Here is a 24,042-nt window from a genome sequence, read left to right as displayed (position 1 = left end):
TGGGCTGGGATTTTAATGAGTTCCTGATGTCAGGCCATGTGGCGGGGAGGGCCGGAAGATTGTTCCAGCAGCGGCCTGCCGTGAAGTCTGGTGCCGGGCCCGATCTTCCCGGCGGTGGCGACACTCCGTGGTGGCCCGCCTAATGCTGGGCGACAGGACCCAGCTTTGAATATTTAAATTAAGCACGTGAATAGATTTAAATAAAATTCACTTCAATGTTAACTTTGGGCCACAATCTTCTGAGCAGCATCCAGCACTCATGCGCCTTCTCTTTCCCGTCCAGGGAAAGCAGGCGCCACAGTGGTGGGGAAGGGGGGAAATTTTTTTTGGATTTTTAGTGCTGGTGTGGGGGGTGGGGGGGGAGGGGGTGGTTTGGGGAAGACCGGGTCAGATTTACAGTACTTGTGTCGGGGATGATGAAGGGGTGTCCTCTGCAATTTGTTCAGTTTGCGGGTGGGGAAAGGTTGTGTGTTTGGGGGTGGGGGAAATGGGGCAAATATTGAATTTAATTATTATTGGGGTGGGGAAAAGTGACATTTTTGATTGATGCAGTGTGGGGGGATATAACTTTAAAAATTAGCTGGCAGATTTGGCTGCCCTTGAAAAATGGTGCCAGCATCTGTGCAAGGCAGCTGACACCAATGCTGGTGTCGGAGAGCCCGCCCCCCTCCACTTTTTTTGGGGGTTGGGCCACCATGAGGAAGATCATGGCATGCGGGCTGCCATTTTTATCGCCCGTCGCCGCTGCTGGCAGCGGGTGCATAGAATCCAGCCCCTAGTTATTCGTTTATGCCTAAGAACCAGGACTGATGGGCTTTGATCAAGTGAATAAGAAACGGTTTCTGTTAGTGATTGGATTGATAACCAGAGACAGTGAGGAAAAATTATTTGGCACCATGGGCTGGATTTTAAAGCCCCTCCGCCATCTGGAACGGTGGCGGGAGTGGCAGCAATGAAGATCAGCACGGCAGAGGTCCAACCTCAAAGGCGGCAGGCCCCGTACTGATCTTGGCGGCGAGGCCTTGTGGCAGCCACTCGGCGACGGGACCCCCATTTCAATATGTAAACTAATTTACATATCTGATTTAAAGCGGGTGCCATCGCCTCCTTAATCACCGCACCGATCTTCATTCGGGTGGCCGACAATGTGCGCTTTCGATTTTCCCATTCGGGGAAATGTGGCATGATAGCTGTGAGGGGAGAGGAGGATTTTTTTCTTTGCGGTGGGTGGGGTGGGGTGGGGTAGCGGGGTGACAACACAGTGGGGTGCTGGGAAGGGCTAGAGGGCAAACCTGCTGAACATTGTTGTGGGGTGGGGGGCAGGGCGGGTGGAGGTCAAATTCTCAATATACAAATTCTGGGGGGAGGGAAGAAATGTTTTGAAATGCCAATTTGGGGGGGGTGGTGGGAAAATGCATGGAAAGTTAATGTAATTGTTTTTTGCGAAAAGTTCACTTACCTGGCCCTTTTTTACTTATACATGTCCATTTGAGGGTTGTAAACCTTTTTAAAAATAGTGCCTCCACATTGGCACGGGACGCTGTTGCCTGCGGTGGCTCGCCCGCCCCTTCCGCGTCGTTTGGGGGGGGGGGGGCGCCACGGTCATGCAAATGAGCTGCCACATTTGAAATCGCGATTCCGTGATGTCATCCCCATGCGGGTGGGCCGCATTTTTGTATGTCTGCTGCCTACTTCGGCATCGGCTCTTAAAATGCAGCCCCTTGAGTTGTGATCAAGAATGCACTGCCTGAAAGGGTGGTTGTAGATTCCATAATTTTCAAGGGAATTGGATAAACACGAAGAAAAGAATTGCAGGGCTATGGGGAAAGAGTAGGACTAATTGGACAGATGAACTGGCACAGACATAATGGGATGAATGGTCTACTTTTGTGCAGGAAGATTCTTTTGTATCATCACTTGTGTGCTTCATGATTGGACCTGCAGTTGCCATAATTCATAGCTTAAAGCCAAAGGCTGTGATAGTTGTCAGATATCTGTCTATTATTCAAGAGTATGTTGGTATGGCAATTGGGGCTAAGGATGCCCTACATTTGAGTGTTCATGCCCTTTTTCCTTCTCCACTATTGTATCAGGAAATATATTCTGGCTCTTTTATGGGTTTTCCAAACTCTAGGGGTAAGATGCATTTTCTAGCTTTAGTGGGCAAAAATAATTGCTTTCCAGTTTGTAACAGTTTTGATTTCCATCTCCAAACTTTAATCTTGCACTTCTCTTTCCCTTGTATCCTGTTGCAGCTCTTTTAAGCCATATGTTAATTTGTCTTCTGTATCGAAGATTGCTTTTTATTTAAAGCACAAGGAAATATTTGTGGCTAATTGACAGGTTTAAGATAAGGCCCTATTTAACAAATGGTAACTACAAGACATATTTTCCAAACAGAGATTCTGCAATTCAATATATTGCAAAGTTCTATTGCCTTTTCCAATAAAAGAAAAGCTTAAGCTCCTTCGAGGCTGTTTTTCAAACTGTTATCAGTGCTTTTCTAGATGAGGTTCAGCTGACATGTTAGTTTTCCAAAGTGAGAGTTTTCACAAAAAGGTTCATTGAACTTTGCTGAAGTAAATGTTTTTTGGGAAGAGAGAAAAATGAGGAGGTGTGAAGGCAGGGTATTCCCCCTAAAGTAGGTTTCATTTGCATACCAACAAATTATTCCTTACTCATTTATTAGACTTTTCAATATTGATCATGTGTTTCTAGTCCCAGTTGGAGACTCTGTCTACTAAGTGAAATTGATTAGATGTTATGTAGGTTCGTAGAACTATACTGGATGACTTATAGCTTTGAGGGATAGCAGATATCTGCATTCTGTTGATTTTGATGAATTCTAGAATGATGCTAAAGCATGAAGAACTTCATTCATGAATACTCACCATTGTCCCTACACAAGCCCAAACCTGGACCGCATTGGTCTCTAGTAATTGTGTTCAGAATAAGATTTTGATCTTTCTTTAAAAACAAAATATATTGACCCTTCTTTTGTAATTGATTTCCAATAGCATTGATTGATGTATAGTTGCAGATGTTGAAGCAATTGAGTTGATTATGGCTGCTGTCGAGCAAGAGACCATGGGCTGAATTTTATGGACCCCCCCCCCCCCCCCCACCCAGGGAGTCCCATAAAATTGCATCAGAAGGTAGGGGATGGAATGCCCATCTTCCCAACGCCTTCCAATTTAGTCCAGGGCAGGGAAAGCAGAGAACGGCTTTCTCTCTCCTGGTCAATTAATGGCCATTAAAGGGCCTCTTCCTGCCTCCACCTCAATTTAATAGAAGGCAGAGGGGCCCACCACCATGGGGAGATGCTGCCAAGTAAACGTGGTGGGGTCGGGAGGGTCTTTCCTTTTGAGGGCAATCCAGAGTTTCTGGCGATTGCCACCACCCCATCACTGGCCTAAATGGCCTCGGCGATCCCGACTCCACTCACATCTCCCAGGGTCTCTGACAACCTCTGTATTGCGTGGCTATTGCTTCCAGTAGCGCTGCCAGCCTTCTAATTGGCTGGGAGCTCGTCCTTGGCAGGCAGTTAACTGCTTGCCTGCCATGGAATTGCAACAGAAGGCTGAGGCATGGTCTTCCCCACCCCCACCTGCTGCCAAGAGCCCCATACCAAAATAAAATTCAGCCCCCGGAAGTCAATCTAATGTGCATGTTTCAAAATGCATTGAATTCATCATTTTGCATAAACTGTATGCATGTGAGCAAAAATTTGGCTTCCTCTGAAGTTTTAATGGACAGTTTAGTTCCTAAACTTGTGACTGTCATTTTCTCACTTCACTTTGGATCTATGTAATTGGCTTATTTGTGATCTGGATAATCTCATTAAAGGGAGTGTATTCGCAGTTTCCCACTTGCATCCTTGATGCTTTCAATGAATAGTTTCAATTTCTGCGCAACTAAAATTAATTTTTGTTTTCTCTGTCAAATTGAACTCTTATTAAACTGGTATTTTCTATTTTAGATTCTTCTCAATAGTTCAAAGCTTCTTCCCACACTATTGGTTCCAAAAAGATCAGCCAGAGATCTTTCATTGATCATCAACAATGCTGAAAATGAATCCTTTTTGGCAAAAAGACAAACTATGTCTTGGGATGCTAGTCTGGAGGATGTTGTTGAAGTGGAGGAGGGGGATACAGAGACAATTAATATAACTGAAGTGAAACGGAGGGAGGAGGAGGAGGAGGAGGAAGAAGAAGATGAAGAAGAGGAAGAAGGGAATATAGTAATAAGAAAAAACAACTATGAGGTAAATGCATTTTCTTTTTAATCTTACTACAAAACTGAAGAAAATTGTGCTCTCTGCAATCTAGAACTCCTGCTGCTTGGATGAAGTTAAAACTCTGCTTGCAGGTTTTAATATTTGTAATGGAGAAAGTGGTTGAAAGGTCTTTGTTTATTACATTTGCTAACCAGCTTAACAAACTCCAACGGTACTATGGTTGCTGAAGTTTAATGTGCAACAGTGTAATACATGGGCAGTAACTAATCAATCTAATACAAATACACTGGTAGTACTTCTAGTCTTCCACTCACTGGTGTTCATTATATGAGCTTAGGGCCACATCTGTGGCATGCTGCTTCTTATGTCTTATTGGTGTCTCCATAAATAGAGATAATTAGTTCTCATTTTTATTTTTATCTATCTGGTGGTAACGAGCAGAGTTGATGAGGACAGTGCAATGGATGTGGTCTATGCACATTTCAGCAAGGCTTGTCAAAAAAGTAAAAATCCTTGATCTAGGGGACAGTGGAAAATTGATCCAAAATTGACTTGGTGGCAGGAAGCAAAGGGTAGTTGTTGGCAGGTGTTTTTGTGACTGGAAAACTGTTACCAGTGGAGTTCCACAGGGCTCAGTACTCTATATCCTTTGCTTTTTGTAGTCTCGATTTATGATTTAAACTCTATGTAGGGGGCATGATAAAGAAGTTTGCAGATGATGCAAAAATTGGTCATGTGGTTCACAATGAGGGGGGAAGAACTTTAGACTGCAAGAGGATGTAGATGGTCTGGTCAGTTGGGCAGAAAAGTGAAAAATGGAATTCAATCCAGGGAAGTGTGAGGTAATGCATTTTGGGAGGGATACATAATAAATGGGAGGTAACTGAGTATTGTGAAGGAACGGAGACCTTTTGAGTGCATGTTCTACCTTTTAAGGATCTGTGGACAACAGGTTAAGAAGGCATATGGCATGATTTCCTTTATTAGCCGAGGCATAGAATATAAGAGCAGGGAGGTTATGCTAGAACTGTATACAAGATTACATACGAAGTAGGAGTAGGCCACTCAGCCCTCAGTGCCTGTTCCGCCATTCAATAAGTTCAAGGCTGCGCTGATTACTCCACATTTCCTCCTATTCCCAAAAACCTTTCGCCCCTTTGCTTATCAAAAATCTATCCATCTCTGCCTTAAAAATATTCAAATACTCTGCTTCCCCACTGCCTTTTGAGGAAGAGAATTCCAAAGACTCACGACCCTCAGAGAAATAATTTCTCCTCATCTCTGTCTTAAATGGGCGATCCCTTTTTTTTTTAAATAGTGACCCCTAGTTCTAGATTCTCCCACAAGGGGAAACATCCTTTCCACATCCACCCTGTCAAGACCCCTCAGGATCTTCTGTTTCAATCAAGTTGCCTCTTACTCTTCGAAATTCCAACAACTACACACCTAGCTTGTCCAATCTTTCCTTGTAAGACAGGCCACCTATTCCAGGTATTAGTCTAGTAAACCATCATGTACTGCCTCCAATGCATTTACATCCTTCCTTAAATAAGGAGACCAGTACTGTACACAGTACTCCAGATGTGGTCTCACCAATGCCCTGTATAGCTGAAACATAACCTCCCTACCTTTTTGCATTCAATTCCCCTCGTGATAAACGATGCCATTCTATTAGCTTTCCTAATTATGTGCTGTACCTGCATCCTAACCTTTTGCGATTCATGCACTAGGACACCCATATCCCTCTGCATCTCTGAGCTCTGCAATCCATTACCATTTAGATAATATGCTGCTTTTTTATTCTTCCTGCCAAAGTGGACACTTTCCCACATTATACTCCATTTGCCTGGTCTTTTCCCACTCACTTAACCTATCTATATCCCTTTTGTAGCCCCTTATGTCCTCTTCACAAGTTACATTCCTACCTATCTTTGTGTCATCAGCAAGTTTAGCAACCATACCTTTGGTCCCTTCATCCAAGTCATTTATATAAATTGTAAAAAGTTGAGGCCCCAGTACAGATTCCTATGGCACACCACTCGTTACATCTTGCCAACCAGAAAATTACCCATTTATGCCTACTAATTCCTGTTAGCTAGCCAATCTTCTATCCATGTTACCCCCTACACCATGAGCTTTTATTTTCTGCAATAACCATTAGTAAATGCCTTCTGGAAATCTAAGTACAATACATCCATTGGTTCCCTTTATCCACAGCACATGTAACTCCCTCAAAGAACTCTAATAAATTGGTTAAACATGATTTCCCCTTCACAAAAACCATGTTGACTCTGCCTGGTTACCTTGAATTTTTCTAAGTGCCCTGCTATGATGTCTTTTAATAATAGGTCTGACATCTTCCCTAAGACAGCTGTTAAGCTAACTGGCCTGTAGTTTCCTGCTTCCTGTCTGTGTTTTCTTGTTCTTGGACGAGAGTACATTCTCACAAGTGTAGTCTACACTTTTTGTGCTGTTTTTCTCCACCTTCTAAACATGGAACTACATGGTGGGTGGGGGCGTGAGCGAGGTCCAGTCCATCTTCAGATCAAAAGTCAAACAAAGTTCTTTATTTATGTATAGATTTTATTAACTAACTTCAGGTGAGGTTAAGAGATGTCATTGCAAGTGAATGGAATATTATTTTCATTGCCAATGGATTAGGTATAACCAGAAGCAGATTCTGCTGTTCTCCAAAATATACTTTAACCATAACCTCCATGTCAGATTTCCTCCACCTCGGGGCCCTGTTGTAGATATGGAAATATCACACTACAATAATATGGAGTTTTTGTCTGTCATCACTGTTTTGATTGGTGGGTGGTACTTGGTGTGCAGAAGACTGAAGCATGTGACACGTGAAGTTACTAACAGTTGGTGTCATTATCCCCATGCAAAGGTTGTGTGCGTAAGGAATGGCATGCAAGAGAGGGTTGGCATGGGATGGTGGAATTGTTTAAGCATAGTAATTTGACTGCAAATTTTTTGTGGGTCTTTGTTAGTCCTATTATTAATCATCACCATGTTTTCTTCATACTAAATTTCTGTTCAATTATGTGGTTGAGTTGTGATTACTTTTAATAAGTTTTTCTTAGGATCCTTACAGTCAGCAGAACAAGGACTTTCATCTCTAAGCTTGTGTTGAATTCAAGCTAAAGTCCCAGGAGTGAGAGTACTGCAGTTCCTTGTGATTTGTGCATAGTTTTGATTTACTTTCAGCATGTTTTATGCTCTTTAAATACTATTTGAGGGAAATATATTTTCAAATTAAAGAAATTATTTTGCTGGAATTTGAATGGGCCATCCTTAACTTGTTTTTTTAAATTTGTAATGCCATGTATAGAAATTGCTGCTTTACATACAAGACCTGAAAAGCAAGTTGATTGAGGAAAAGAAAGAGAAAGTGATCTTGGAAAAGAAAATCCGGGAAGAAGTCTGTCAAGAAATGGAAAAGTTCATGGCTCAGTTTGAAAATAATTTAAGGTACATTCTTGGGTGACTTTTAAGGAAATAGTGACATTTTAGATTTCTAAAAGTGTAGCTTTGAAGGAAAATCCAAACCTGTTGATTAACAATTTAATAAATGAACTTCTGATTTTTTTATTTCTTTAGGATATTCTGTTTTGAGATTGGCATGTGCTTCCCTGCACCTATTCTATAGAGTTGTGTTCTGGAAAATAACCCATTTTTTTTTTTTTCTTCCTGCCATAAGCAATTCATTCTTAGCTAGAGTATGGGATAGCAGCCTTGTTGTGTAGCATCTCTTTTTTTTCTTTCCCAGCTGGCACAAAAGAAAATAGAAATATCCTTCTTTGTATTAGAACAATCCCAATTTAAATTCACTTTCCCATTCAAGGTCAGATGTAAACCAAACTCTCGTGTTATGTTTTAAATCTGTAATGTTTCCAGATAGTTGGAGCATGAGCTACCTCTCACCCTTTTATTTTTGTCCTTTTACCAATCTGCTTAGTTACTGGATCAAGTGTAACAATAATATCTTGTATTTATTTGGCACCTTTCAATGTAGTAAAGCATCTCAAGGTGCATCACAGGATTGTTTCACGAAACAAAATTTAACACCAAACTAGGGCAGACTTGGTCAGAGGTAGGTTTTAAGCAGCAACTTAAAGGGGGAATGAGGTAGAGAGGCACAGACGTTTAAGGAGGGAATTCCAAAGGTTAAGTACTTAGCAAGCTGAATGCATGGCAGGCAATGGTGGAGCGATTTAAAATCAGGAATGCTGAAATCGTAGGCCAGAATTGTCATGCCGTAGACAGCTTCTCGAGAGCCAAACAGCTTTTTTCTTTCTGAATGGATAGCTGGCACTCATGAGAGATGGTGGTAAAGCATTTCAGATCCCTGGAGTAATTATAGATGCATTGTCTTTAGACAATGAGAACTGAAAGTGGGAAGAGGGATTGGAGGGGTGGGGGAGTCAATTCTGCTTTTCTTAATATTAATCTTGGTAACTGCTGCCTGCCACCATTTGAATTTACCTGCTATAAATCAGTGCTTAACGTGTTACAGTGAGATAATTTTCTTTATTATTGTTAGTGGTTGCGATTATCCGGTTAGGTAAAATCCCATCATGGCAACTTGTGAAACTGAAGTCAGTTTATCTGTAATTTATAGACTAGCACCAAGAAAAATGATAAAAGCTGCAGGATTGTTGTAAAGTCCCACCTGGTTCACTAATGTCCTTTTAAGTGGAACATGTTACACCTTAATTGTCTTGCCTACTTGTTACTCCAGACCTACAGTAAGTAGTTGACTCTTGATTCTCTCTCAAGTAGTCTTGTAAGCTACTTAGCTTTTTATTTTGCAAAATAGCATCATGAAAATACCATACCACTAGGACTGGGGCTGCAGCAGCTCAACTCTGGGCAGCTAGGAATACAAACAAGGAGCAGAAGTAGGCTATTTGGCCTCTCGAGCCTGCTCTGCCATCCAATAAGATTATGGCTGATCTGTTTGTGTCTTGAATTTCACACTCCCAATAACCTTAGATTCAACCTACCTCCGCCTTAAAAATATTCAATGACTCCGCCTCCACCACCTTCTGAGGCAGAGAGTTCCAAAGTCACACAACTCTCGGAAAAAATTTCTCCTCATCTCTGTCCTAAAAGGGCGACCCCTAATTTTAAAACTATGCCCCCTAGTTCTGGACTCGCCCACAAGAGGAAACATCCTTTCCACATCCACCTTGTCAAGACTGTTCAGGATCTTCTATACTTCAATCAAGTCACCTCTGATTCTTCTAAACTCCAGTGAAAACAAGCCCAGTCTGTCCAACCTTTCCTTTATAAGGCAACCCACTCATACCAGGTATTAATCTATAAACCACCTCTGAACCGCCTCCAACGCACTTACATCCTTCCTTAAATAAGGAGATCAAAATTGCGCACAGTATTCGAGATGTGGTCTTACCAATGGATAATGAATATGGCATTCTGAAGGATTTTTTTTTTTTTAAAGGGACATCATCATTTTCCAAAAATCCTTTTATATTGCTCATGACCTGGATTTAGTGGTTGGAAAAGTGATGCTGACCTTAAATTTTTAAAAAAAACTGCTCCCAAAAGATAGTGATCCCTGTGGTGCAAATCTCATCTTTCCCGATGTTAGTTTGATTCTGGCACTGAGCCTAGAGGATCTCCAGGCATCCAGCAGTATGATGTTATCAAGCAGTTTAAGCAGCCAGTCACCTTGAGGAATTCTGAGACAACAAACTAGGAATTGATTGTCATAGTCGTACAGCATAGAAACAAGCTCTTTGGCCCACCGCACCCATGCCGATCATAATGCACATCTATACTAATCCCACTTGCCTGCATTAGTTCCATATCCCACTCTGCCTTGCTCATTCAAGTACCTGTCCAGATGCCTCTTAAATGTCGCTACTGTTCCTGCCTCCACCACCACCTCAGGCAGCTCTTTCCAGATACCCACTATTCTTTGTGTGAAAAATTTACCCTTTTTGATCCTCTTTTAAACCTCCTCCCTCTCACATTAAATCTATGCCCTCAAGTTTTAGTCACCCCTACCATGGGAAACAGACTCTGGCTGGCTATCTACCCTATCTATGCCTCTCATAATTTTATATACCTCTATCATGTCCCCTCTCAGCCTCCTTCGCTCCAGGGAAAACAGACCCAGCCTATCCAATCTCTTTATAACTCAAGCCCTCCAAACCAGGCAACATCCTTGCGAATCTTTTCTGCACCTTCTCTAGCTTAATCACATCTTTCCTGTAGTGCGGCGACCAGAACTGCACACAGTACTTCAAATGCAGCTTAACCAACGTTATGTATAACTGTAACACGACGTCTCAATTCTTGTACTCAATGCCTCGGCCGATGAAGGCAAACATGCCATACGCCGCCTTCACCGCCCTGTCTACCTGTATTGCCACTTTCCGGGAACTATGTACTTGCACCCCAAGGTCTCTCTGCTCAACAACGCTCCCCAGGGCCCTGCCATTCACTGTATATGTCCTGCCCTGGTTTAACTTCCCAAAATGCATCACTTCACACTTGTCTGCGTTAAATTCCATTTGCCACTCCCTTGCCCACTTTCCCAGTTAATCTATATCCTGTTGTAACCTTAGACAACCTTCTTCACTGTCCACTATACCACCAATTTTGGTGTCATCTGCAAACTTACTAATTATGCCCCCATTCACCTTTTGTTTGCCGAGAGCAAAATAATTGGGACATACACATAGAAATAAGATGGAAGCTGAAATATCAAACTTTTTATTGTATTAAATCCTAAGGAATTTTTATCATGTAGAAATTTGACATTCCACAAATATGAAATTAGTTTTTCAAGGCCAGAGAGGTTGTTCAGTATCAGCTATGACTTAGTACCCTGTTTAAAAATCCTGTTGCACCTCATTCAACAAAACATAACTTTTTGTTTTTTACAGTGACATGGAGTAAAAGGGGACATTCACGTCAGTTCAAGTGATTTTCTAAAGTTGGCACCTGCAGAAACTTCCAACAGTGTACCCAGTGTAAGAGCTGGAAACCACTGACAGCAACTTCTGGATTTCTGCATTTAATTGCACATACATACACCCAGAAGTTGCTGTCAGTTTCAAAGTTGTAATGTCAGCGAACCCTGACAGTTTTGCCGTCATTACAAACACAAATCTGGCCTATGTGTCTGATATTTTGAACATTACAACAAAAATTTAATAAAAGATGAATAGTGAAAGAGTGTTTTATAAATTACTAGAAAATGAAAGTACTGAATCCATTGATAATTCTGCAAAATGTTGGAGTTTTGTACAGACTTGTTTAAATGGCTTCAGTGCCAATAGTGGCACTTCATATGTCTTTCCCAACTATTGTAGTCCCCCGATCTTTGCTTTCCACCCCACCGGCCTCCACATTCACCAGGTGGTCTGTCATTTTTTCCACCTAAAACAATCCACCATCAAAAAAAATCATCTTCAACCCTCCTCCCATCCTCCTCTGATTTCCAGGGGGACTGTTCCCTCTGCAACACCCTTGTTCACTCTTTTATCACTTCCTGTACTTTAAGCTGCCCTCTCCCTGGCACATTCCTTTGCAAACCACAGGCGACTCAACACTTGCCCATTCACTACTTATCCAGAGCCCCAAATATTTCTCCCGTGTGAGACAGCAATTCACATACGTTTCCTCTATTCGCGTATGCAGTACCCTCTACATTGATGCAACTAGATGTAAGTTTAGGTAAGCAATTTGTCAAAACATCCAGTCTGTCTACAAAATGTAACCCTGAATTGCCAATGCTCACCCCTCTGACCTATCTGTCATTTGGCCTCATACTGTTCGATTGACTTTCAATACAAGTTTTGTAACAATACCTCTTTCTCAAAGGTATCCTCTGGCCTTAATATTAATTCAGTCATTTCAGAGTTTAGTTAGATCCTCATTTACAAACCTGTTTTATTTCATGCCTGACCCCAGGTTTTCCGTATTTTTTTGTTTTTTTACATTTCAGGTCTCCCACCTGCGTAGCGAGTTCCACACCCTTTTTTTTCTTCTTTTAATGTCTTAGTGCTTTTGTCAATTAATTGAAGTAACCTTCTGTTTGATTTTCTCTCTCCCTATTTTTATAGTTTAAAAAAAAAAAATCTTTTTCCCCAACACCCCAAACCACCTGCTTTCTGAATGCTGCCTCTTTTTTTTTTTTTGTAGTTCTTAAATGAAGGCCTGCACCCAAAACATAGCCTTCTTTTATTCTCCATGGATAGTGATTGCCCTGATGTGGGTTTTCAGCAATTTCTGTGCTTATTTTTCTCCCTTCAGATTTTCACCATCTTCAGTACTTTGCTTTCATTTTAAATTGTTTCACTTTTTTTTTTAATGTAGTGAGCATGTGAAGGAAGAAAGTCGGTTAACAGAGGACAGAATTGAAAAACGCAATGAAATATTTCAAACTTTGGTCAAGACATATGTTGCTATTGACCAGAATGATGATCCTGTTGCTGAAGTCTGTAGTGAATCAGATGTCAGTCAGGTATGTGTTTTGCAATTGTTTGCCGCAGAAACTATTGCCTTTTGAGAGTCTTCTCTACTGTTCATCGACAATTTTTCAATTTTTACATTCTAAGTACTCTTGCTTATCGAAACCTAAAACTTGGTTTGATCCTTATCCAAATCTACCTTTGTTTGCAATTTCATCTCTCTCTTACCTAGCAATTTTCGAATCATGGCCCTCCCAAAAAAATCGCTCTGTCTGATCCTTCACCGAGTGAGTTGAAGCTATTAATAAAAATTACCCACGTGTGCAAGCAAACAGTGCTGACCACTCTCAATGGGAACCTTGTGAACACCACCTGCTTTCAGCAGCAATGTCCTCCCCACCCCAACGTAGCTTTGACGCTGCATGCTAGTGTCTGAGAAGATTTAGCAGGGCTCTTGTTAGGTTTATGCTTGAGCCTGATTTTCTGCGTTTATATCAGGAGCACAAACTGTTAAAATTCCTCCATTTGTACCAATCCAAAAAGTCGCATGAATTATGATTGAGCTTCAGATGCAGTTACTTCTCTTGCTGAATTTTTTTTTGTATGTAGAATTTCAAATGTAAAGTTAAGTATCATTTGTTAAGCACTGAAGCATGTATTTGACTGGGAAATAGCCTTGCGCATTTCGTTCCCAAGTACAATTGCACACTGGCAACTGAAGATCTGCCTCGTATGTGATTTATCCTTTACAGTTGCCTCAGTACACTGTCTACCACCCAATTGACTGTCACAGACCCACTGTTTTTTTGCCTGTTTCATTGTCAGCTCATTTTGAATTAGGGAAGGTTGAATAGAAGTGACTATAGAATAACCTAGAAAAGTCAAAGTTGGAGGTTTAAATCTGGGCACAAGGCAGGAGATCCTGCTGTCTGCCAACTTAATAGGTGTACTTCTGTTCCATTTGGATAGTCTTTAGTCACGGTTGCTAAATAGTTAATTTTTCACTTATCTGTAGAAACTAAATGTAAGCATTTAGTCAGCATGTTATTAACAATATATATGTAAGTTCCACCTTCAGTTAGTATTCCAAAGATTTACTTTTTCCAATCCAGTGATTTGCTGATTTACATTACTATTTGTGCAATCAATCTACTTTTTCAAAACAGGAGAGGTTGGCTAAAACTAATGTTGTGAGATACATCAAGTCCTTGGAACCAGATGTAGCTGAAATCAAGAAACAAGCAGAAATGATCCATCACCATCTAACAACTGCTCCAGAACCTCAAGAAACTATTACACTCCTGGAAGCTAACTTAGCTTGTGTCATTCAGGAGCTTAACCAAACAAAAGAAGCACTGAAAAAGAAAACTGCTGGTAAGTCTTGGCTAAAATGTTATTGCACTATAATTATAAAGCATCATGGTGGTAATACATATTGTAAAATTTTGTTGCAGTATTGGGTTTTTAAAAGGTTTGTTTCCGGTAAATAAATATGGCTAACTTTTATTTAAAAACATTATAGGGCAAAATAGGTTGTAGCCGTATTGAATTCTATAATTAGTGAGTAGATAACATCCTCTAAAGTCACAGCTGTGCATCCGGAAGGTTATGTTGCCTACCTGGTGCAAAGGTAAAGGCCAGAACAATTGGACTGGAGTTGGGAGGGGGAAGATTCAGATGTTATGGTCATTGTTAGGACCATTGGCAAAGGGAAGAAAAGGGAGGAGGTCCTGCTAAGGGAATACCCAAAGCTCGAGACTAAATTTAAAAAGGACCTCCTGGATGGTAATATCAGGGTTACTACTTCAGCCATGTGCTAAATGGTATAGGGATAGGCAGATTAGGATGTGACTGCTTGGCTGAAAGACTGCTGTGGGTACCAGGGGTTCCATTTCATGTAATACTGAAACAGGATGGGGATGAACTGCTGGGACAGGCTCTGCCTGAACCAGAATGGGACCAGTGTACCAGCGAAAAGGAACAAGATAAAGGGCTGTCGATGAGACTTTTTATAAACTAGTAAGATTTGGGAAGAGGAAATGATCTGGTAAAAATATCGTGGGTGGACTTTCAAAGCCCTCTAAGTGCGGGAACGGAGGTGAGCGTGATTTGACGATCAGCACGGGGACCAGCCGCCTCCGGAATGCGACTCCGTTTTTAAAGGGACACTGGTAGTGAGGGAACGGATTGGGTTGGACGCACACCTCCATTTAAGTGCCTGTTGAGCTCATTAAGGAGCTCATTAACAGTTTTGTCAGTATCAGTTCACAATTTTTGAAGGCTGGGAATGGGGATGATAAGATGGGGGAATACGACAAGGTTATGAAGACATGAGCAGTGTGGAGGGCTATGGGAAGGGCTGATTGAAATCGGGCAGAAGCAGCAAATAAAGCTCGGCTACTTCAGATGTACTTCCATGTCGCTGTTGCTGCAGCTGGAAGAGTGGAATTTCTCATTGGTAAATGGCAGGAAACTGGAGAGGGAAGTGAGCCTGTTGGCAGCTGGGGTTGGCGGGGGAAGGCCTGGTGAACAGACAAAGCCCAGCTGAGGGTGCTCAGATGGGAACAGGATACTCTGACATTTGACAGAGCAGCCAAGATCAGCTGTGGCAGATGCAATCTCTTGGCCAGCTGAAGGCCAGAGGAGCACAGCAGGGGGCTGCAAGGGGACGAAGGTATGACCCAAGACATCGGGTGTGCAGCCGAAGAGTCAGCTACCTGCAAATGACAGAGCGCCGGTGCCGTAGGAGGCTGCACTATCCAGGCAGATGGTCTCAATCCTGTGTGCTCTGATCCACAATGACCTGAGGCCTCACTGCCCCCATGGCAGCCCCCTACTGTCGAGGTCTCTGTCACCCTGAACTTCTATGCAACAGGTCTTTCCAGGGATCAGCTGTGGACCTTGGTAGCATCTCGCAGTCAGCATCTCATTAGGCCATCAGGCAGGTCACGGATGCCCTTTTCATGAGGATAGGAACTACACCACTTTGACATGGAAAGGCCCGCACTGGCATAGAGTGGTTGTTTGCTGTGCTTTCCATAGCATAGCCCTCCAGAGAGGTGTGGACCTTGAGGATAGTGAGGCCCTGGAAGGAGAACTGAGCAGAGGTGCCCCTGCTGCATGATAAGGTGGCTTCCTGTCACCCTCCAGAAAGAGGACCTCCCTTCTCTCCTTCAAGGCCTCCAACATTAGATCCAGATGGGTATCAGTGAAGTGAGGGTCTGTCTTGCCCCTAGTGCCAGGCCTCCGGCTCCCCTGTGACATCTTGCTTCCCTCTAGTGCTGTGGAAGGCAGATCTCTCGCTCCTCTTTTTCTCTCTCTTTCTCTTTCTCTCTTTCTCTCTTTCTGTTTTTCTTTCTCTCTCTCTCTCTCTCTCTCTCTCTCTCTCTCTCTCTTTCTTTTTTCTCCTTTCTCTCTCTCTTTCTCCTTTCTCTCTCTCTTTCTCCTTTCTCTCTCTCTTTCCTTTCTCCTTTCTCTCTCTTTCCTTTCTCCTTTCTCTCTCTCTTTCCTTTCTCCTTTCTCTCTCTCTTTCTTTTCTCCTTTCTCTCTCTTTTCTCCTTTCTCTCTTTTCTCCTTTCTCTCTTTTTTCTCCTTTCTCTCTCTCTTTTCTCCTTTCTCTCTCTCTTTTCTCCTTTCTCTCTCTCTTTTCTCCTTTCTCTCTCTCTTTTCTCCTTTCTCTCTCTCTTTTCTCCTTTCTCTCTCTTTTTTCTCCTTTCTCTCTCTTTTTTCTCCTTTCTCTCTCTTTTTTCTCCTTTCTCTCTCTTTTTTCTCCTTTCTCTCTCTTTTTTCTCCTTTCTCTCTCTTTTTTTCTCCTTTCTCTCTCTTTTTTCTCCTTTCTCTCTCTTTTTTCTCCTTTCTCTCTCTTTTTTTCTCCTTTCTCTCTCTTTTTTTCTCCTTTCTCTCTCTTTTTTTCTCCTTTCTCTCTCTTTTTTTCTCCTTTCTCTCTCTTTTTTTCTCCTTTCTCTTTTTTTCTCCTTTCTCTCTCTCTTTTTTCTCCTTTCTCTCTCTCTCTTTTTTCTCCTTTCTCTCTCTCTTTCTTTTCTCCTTTCTCTCTCTCTTTCTTTTCTCCTTTCTCTCTTTTTTCTCCTTTCTCTCTCTCTTTTTTCTCCTTTCTCTCTCTCTCTTTTCTCCTTTCTCTCTCTCTTTTTTCTCCTTTCTCTCTCTCTTTTTTTCTCCTTTCTCTCTCTCTTTTTTTCTCCTTTCTCTCTCTCTTTTTTTCTCCTTTCTCTCTCTCTTTTTTTTTTCTCCTTTCTCTCTCTCTTTTTTTTTTCTCCTTTCTCTCTCTCTTTTTTTTTTCTCCTTTCTCTCTCTCTTTTTTTTTTCTCCTTTCTCTCTCTCTTTTTTTTTTCTCCTTTCTCTCTCTCTCTTTTTTTTCTCCTTTCTCTCTCTCTCTTTTTTTTCTCCTTTCTCTCTCTCTCTCTCCTCTTTTTTCTCCTTTCTCTCTTTTTCTTTTCTCCCCCCCTCAGGACGGCCAGCAGATTCAATTATGGCTGCCGTGGAAGTCTATATGAGCCCCAATCTTGATCTGACCCATTGCCATTTTCAATCTCACTGGCTCTGAGACAGGAAACACGTCTCCATAGCAATTAAAGGCTTTCCCACTTGAAAATTGTATTCTGAATCAGCTTCCTGGAGAAGGCAGATTTCAGACCCGGTTCCTGTTTCCCACTTCCAAAGTGAAAATCAAACCCCATGCATCTGAAGATGGAAGAAATAGGAAAAGAGAGTAAAGGTCAGACTAACATAAGTATCAAGGGCAACTTATATGGTCAAGGAGAAAATACAGTTTAAAACTGAAGTATAAAGGGACTATTAAAGGGGTGGCGCAGTGGTTAGCACCGCAGCCTCACAGCTCCAGCGACCTGGATTCAATTCTGGGTACTGCCTGTGTGGAGTTTGCAAGTTCTCCCTGTGTCTGTGTGGGTTTCCTCCAGGTGCTCCGGTTTTCTCCCACAAGCCAAAAGACTTGCAGGTTGGTAGGTAAATTGGCCATTATAAATTGCCCCTAGTATAGGTAGGTGGTAGGGAAATATAGGGACAGGTGGGGATGTGGTAGGAATATGGGATGAGTGTAGGATTAGTATAAATGGGTGGTTGATGGTCAGCACAGACTTGGTGGGTTGAAGGGCCTGTTTCAGTGCTGTATCACTAAACTAAACTAAAAATAAAGAGAAGGGAACAACAATTAAAGACTTTAAACTGCCTGTACAGCAAAGTATGCAACATCCAAAGTAAAACTGGGAGGAAGAGGAGTGGGACTGAAGACAATAATCCATTGCACGTAACCAGATGTAGTCAGAATAACCAACATGGCTACATAAATGACAGGACTGATAACTAATAAATAAAAGACAAGGTATCAATCCCGCTAATGAGGGTATCCTACAGACCCGAGGAAAGGAAGTGGATAAAGTAATTTGTAAGTAAATGTGTGAAATGGGTAAAGGTGATAGAATAATAATCATAGGCAATTTTAAAATAAACTGGCAAGAAGATGTTGCATAAATATATAGACAGAGAATGCAATTTTTAATGTGTGCAGGACTCCTTTCACACCTAGTATGCAAAAAATCCCAACAATTTAGGGAGCACTACTGGATCTAGTAATGGGAAATGAACCAGAACAATTAAGCAAAGTAAGCACAGGAGAACATTTAGACAATACAAGTCACAACATATTGTTAAGATAAAGATTCAGAAAGACATAAGACAAAGACCAAAGTGATAAATTGAAAAAAAAAAAATGATTTTAAGAGGATGAGAATGGAACGAGGGAAAATAATCATTACAGGAAGGACATATTGCTCTCGAGAGTACAGAGGAGATTTACAAGAATGTTGCCAGGGCTTGAAAGTTGCAGCTATGAGGAAAGATTGGATTGGCTAGGGTTGTTTTCCTTCGAACAGAGGAGGCGGAGGGGTGACAATTGAAGTGGACGAACATATGAGGGGCCTAGATAGAGTAGATAAGAAGGACCTGTTTCCCCTGGCGGAGAGGTCAATTATCGGGGGCACAGATTTAAGATGACTGGTAGAAGGATTTGAGGGGACATGAGGAAAATCTTTTCCACCCAGAGGGTGGTGAGTGTCTGGAATTCATTACCAGGAAGGGTGTTGGAAGCAGAAACCCTCAACTCATTTAAAAGGTACCTGGACATGCACCTGAAGTGCTGTAACCTGCAAGGCTACAGACCAGGTGCTGAAAGGTGGGATTAGATTGGGCGGCTAGTTTTTTCAGCCGGTGCGGACACAGTGGGCTGAATGGCCGCCTTCTGTGCTATAATTTTTCTATGGTTCACTGTTTACATAAACCATTTGGACTCTGGAATTGAAAGTACAATTTCAAAATTTGCACATGACTCCCGAGTGAGGGTTGTAGTTAACAAAGAGGAGGACTGTGGCAAAATGCAGGAAGACATTAATAAACTTGTAGAATAAGTGTGAGATACAGACCTTTAGAAAATAGGCGACAGGTTTAGATAGAGGATTTGGATCGGCGTAGGCTTGGAGGGCCGTAGGGCCTGTTCCTGTGCTGTAATTTTCTTTGTAATTGGCAAATTAACTTCAAAGTAAGCGAGGGCGAGGTAATGCATTTTGGTAAGAAGATTAAGAAGGCCACACATTCCTTGGAAAGTAAGTTTTTCTAAACTGGGTAGAAGAGCAGAGGGATCTGGGGGTACAGATACACAAATCACAAAGTAGTAACACAGGCTAATAACGCCTGCTTTTTTTTTATTTTAAAAAAAAAAGCAAAGCACTGGGATTCATTTCTAGAAGGATAGAATTGAAAAGTAGAGAGGTTGTCAAACTTGTATAGAACCTTGGTTAGGTCACATTTGGAGTACTGTGAACAGTTTTTCCACACTATAAAAGTATAGAACAGGGTTGCCCAGCCTTTTTGGGTGAAGGGCTGTATTACGATTTTAGTTCAGCCCAAAGGGCCGGTTAGCAAATTTCGAAAGATAAAGGTATTAAAAATCTATATATTTAAAAAAAAAACAACAATTCATTTTTATGGAGAAACTTTAAATGGGAAGAATAATTTATTGACATACTTTTCTGGTCAGTATGTTGGGCACTGATTTAGTGAGATACCTGGCATTCTTTTGCTTGGACAAGTAGTTGGTGTTTGCCTGCACTCTTGTAGCGATATGGAATGTCTCTCTCTCTCTCTGTCTGTCAGTTGCAGAGAGCTGGAGCACTCAGCAGATGTCTGATCTTTTTTTAAAAATCGCAAGTCAGTTTTACAGCTGACAGATCCTGACATTGGGAACAGCAGTTTCTGAACTTCAGACAGTTTCAGGGTTTTTTAAAGGCTGCCGGAAAACCCTGAATCTGTCTGAAGTTCAGAAACTGCTGTTCCCAATGTCAGGATCTGTCAGCTGTAAAACTGACTTGTGATCTTTTCTAAAAGCCAGTCTGACAGAGGTATTTTTCACCTCCAGAGAAGGACCTCCAAGGAGGCTGAGGAACATCCCGGTACAGTTTACATCCACAGCCTGAATGGAAATCTTTGGCAGGCCAGATTCTGGCCTGCGGGCCGCGTGTTGGACAACCCTGATAAAGACACTGGAGAATGTTTCCCCTCCACAATGGTGGCCCAGCTGCTGTAGCCATTTCTTCAAAAGTTTTAGAGGTCCTGAAAGGGTGCCTCAAGGTGGAGGTGCTGTTTCTATCTTTCCTGTGAATGGTAGGATGCAGCTGCTTCCTGTTGGTCCTCAAGCTTTGAGAGCCTGCCCACCATCCTTATTGGATAGTGAGTGCACCTTCTGGACAGTTTAGAGAAAATCACTTTTGAAGACTACTCCAACACCGTGTAGGGTCAGGGCCACAATTTGACCCAAAAGGCAAAATCCTGCCCCATGTATGGAATTGGGAGCCTGCATTGTACCACCTGGATATTGCACAATGAAGACCTCAAGATAGTTTAATGCTGTAATTTACTTTGGTGAACTTCATCTCAAAAAAAACATTTCTGGTGAATTCTGCAGGTTTTTAAGGAAATGTTGGCATTTGACCAAAAGGATATATTGCTCACTCCTTGAGCTTCCATATTCAAATAAATGTAAAGAGGTGAACCTTCCTGATATTTATCCTAAAAGTATATTTTACTAGTTTGAATCTGTCCCCGAGCTTTTGATCAACTATCCTGTGGTTCGGTACCAATGTTTCCCTACATTTACTTGTGAAGTGCTTTAGGGTGTTTTTCTGTTAGTGGTATTGCATATAAATACACCGTTTATGTGGTTTACTATTCATTTAACCTGTGAGTTAAAACAAACTGTCTATTATATTAGGCTTGGTATAATTTGAGTATATTTACTGTTTAATAAAGTGAAGAATCTATTAACAGCAGATGATGCTTTTCCAGTAAGTTGGAGTGGAGTAATAAGGGATCGCTGTTAAATCTCCATGTCGCTATCATTTACCTGGATATTGGTCAGGTAACAGCACGATGCAGACATGAGATCCACAAAGCCTAAAATATACCAACAGCCTCAAATCAATTCCTAATGAGTGAACCCACAGCACGAACCTGATGGTCTTGCTTAGCAAGCCATAATAATGGCTGATGTGGGAAATGTTATGATGGTGTAGAGGCTGCTCTGAAGTTAGAGTCAGAGAGATACAGCACTGAAACAGGCCTTTCGGCCCACCAAATCTGTGCCGACCATCAACCACCCATTTATACTAATCCTACATTAATCCCATATTCCCTACCACATCCTCACCTTCCCCCAAATCTCCTACCACCTGCCTACACTAGGGGGCAATTTACAATGGCCAATTTACCTATCAACCGGAAACCCACGTGGTCACGGAGAACTTGCAAACTCCGTACAGGCAGTACCCAGAACCAAACCTGGGTCGCTGGAGCTGTGAGGCTGCAGTGCTAACCACTGCGCCACTGGACTGCACACTAGAACATATAGCAATCATGGAATGAGATCTTGGCTATAAAATTCTAAATTCAATTTGTCCTAGAATGAGGAAACAGTGGGATAAAGCTTAGCAAGACCAGTTAAATACCTGATTTGGGATAGCTGCTAGAAGTAAGTGATCGGACGAATTCAAAGCCGCACATTCCATGGCTTATGTGGCTGATGGCAAGATGGCAGTATCTATCGGCTTTATTTGTTGGCCTTTTGTAGCTCAGCCTAACCTTTTTTTTCCTCGGGTCAGTGGACATCAATGTCAGTACTTGCTTGGCTGATCAGTGCATCGTGGTCTCTGAAACCCATTGGGTGTGCTCCCCCCAGCTCAACTGCCTTAAATGCAGCCTTGAGCAAAACCTGCTGAAGTGGCGATCAGACATAATTCAGCCACTAAGTTGGAAGTGGTTGTGTTAATATTAAAGGCACCCTACAATTGAGACATCAACCACAAATTCATAGTTACATCCTTGCTATCCTTTTGTTTTTTTTTTGTTTGCACAGTTTTTCTTGAGGCTACCTCTAATGTTTGTTTTGGATGCCATGCTTTGATGCTGTTTTTCTAAGAGTTTACTATCTGAACATTTGTGTAGGTTTATATAGTTAATGTTCTTTTTTAAATTTCAGAATTAGAGGCTTATGAAAAATTGACTGAAGATGAGGGAAAATTGAAGGAAGCCCATAAGGTGACTTTGTTTGTTTTAACACTATCTGAAGACTGAAATTTTTTCAAATTGCATTTTATTATTTAGGAATGATATTCACAGTTTTGACACTTTTTGTTTTAAAGAAAATTACTTGAGCAAAACTTTAAAAAGCTGCATTACATTTACTTTCTGATCACAAGATTTCATTGTAAGTGTCTTGAGAGTTCAGGCAGTAGTGAACTAATCAGATTTGTTGACCCATTTCTGTGTGAACTGTTAGCACTTTCTAACACTTCTGTTTTCAATGCATTTTTGACCACATTTGCTTTTCTTCAGTGAAACCTTGGTTTCTTTATCCTCATGTTTAGTAAAGAACTTGCATTTCTAATCTGCCATATCACCTTTTAAATTTCCCCAAAATGATCATGTATAATTTTAGTTTGAAGTGTAGTCACTGCTATGGAGGCAAATGTAGCAGATATTCTGCACCAACCAAAATCCCACAGTAATATAGACAGGGTTTAGGATTAGTATCTCAGCTGAAGAATGGTACCTCAGACCGGTTGTACTGGACTGAAGTGCTAACCTAGATTATGTACTGAATTTGTAGTCTGGAGCTTAAATTCACAATGGCCTGATTCTGATGAGAATGCTACCAAATTATTCAAGTTGATTCTGTTTGAGAAGTTAAGTACAAGTAGCTCATAATAAGACGCTCTCTGAATTAGCTCAGTTTTGAAATAAAAACTGAAAATGCTGGAAATACATTATGGGATAGTCAACCCTGAAAGAGAAAGACTTGAGAAAGGCTTTCAGGTTAAAAGCTATGAACTTGTATGGTCAGAGCAACAAGATTGCAGAAAATTACCAAAGCAATAGATGGGGGTGAAGTACCAGGGATGAGAAATTTCTGCCAAATGGCATAGGGGTTTCGGAAATCCGCCATTCGCTTCTCACTTTCCAACCTTGACCCAAAAGTCTGGCTTTTAAAAAAAAAAAAAAAAAATCGGAACTGTCAGTTATGATTTTTTTTAATATGTAAAGCTGGCCAACCACGAAGCTGCCGAAGGTCTTAAAGACCCAAGTTGATGGTTACCCACAACAGTAACTGAGTCAGCTTTTCAGCACCAGGTAACATCCCTTCTCATGATGATACAGAAATATTCTCGACCCTTAAGTGAAGTTGTAAAGTAGATGCAGTCTGCTGTCCCCCCTCCCCCTTCATGCATTAAGTCATCCATATAGGACTGAAGTTCCCAATGCCATGTTCTATTAAATTAATAATTGATAACCGATATAGTTGAATCATTTCATGCTGGCAACTTGGTTAATGTTTTAATAAATAGTTGTAACTGCAGCATAAATGTTAAACTGCCTAACTTCTTCATCGATATACAAACTTAATGCAGTTATTTATTTCGGCAAGAAATTAACCAGATTGTGGTTTCATGCTTATTGGCCACTTCCTGAATTATCTAGCATTCTTTTGCTGTAACTTTTCGCTATATTTACAAATGACTTAGCTGAAGGAACCTTGTGTTATCTATCCAATGTTTGTTGATGAGTTGATCTAGTTAATAGTATAGATGGGAGCAAAGAAATCGTGAAGGGACATTGGCAGATTAAATGTGTGGGTAAAACTGTGGCAGATGGAGTTCAGTGTGAGGAAGTGTTAGGTTATCCACTTTGGACCTAAAAGGTAGATGAGAATATTTTCAAAATGGTGAGAAGACAGGACCTGTAAGGGAATGGACAGATTTAGGGGTCCAA

General features: G+C 41.4%; 1 protein-coding gene across 5 annotated transcripts in view; it reads left to right on the top strand.

Annotated features, from left to right (window-relative positions):
* The window catches only part of LOC137380561 (kinesin-like protein KIF20B), a 135,334-nt gene that overhangs the window by 48,835 nt on the left and 62,457 nt on the right, over positions 1 to 24,042 (top strand). For all 5 annotated transcript variants that reach the window (XM_068052575.1, XM_068052572.1, XM_068052573.1 and 2 more), the window contains exons 13-17: positions 3,980 to 4,264; positions 7,578 to 7,717; positions 12,599 to 12,746; positions 13,860 to 14,067; positions 22,253 to 22,311. In XM_068052575.1, coding sequence (XP_067908676.1) covers positions 3,980 to 4,264; positions 7,578 to 7,717; positions 12,599 to 12,746; positions 13,860 to 14,067; positions 22,253 to 22,311 — 840 coding nt within the window. The remainder of the gene's footprint in view (positions 1 to 3,979; positions 4,265 to 7,577; positions 7,718 to 12,598; positions 12,747 to 13,859; positions 14,068 to 22,252; positions 22,312 to 24,042) is intronic.

The sequence above is a fragment of the Heterodontus francisci genome, chromosome 20, assembly GCF_036365525.1.
Source record: "Heterodontus francisci isolate sHetFra1 chromosome 20, sHetFra1.hap1, whole genome shotgun sequence".
Lineage (NCBI taxonomy): Eukaryota > Metazoa > Chordata > Chondrichthyes > Heterodontiformes > Heterodontidae > Heterodontus > Heterodontus francisci.
This window is presented reverse-complemented; position numbering and strand designations above follow the sequence as displayed.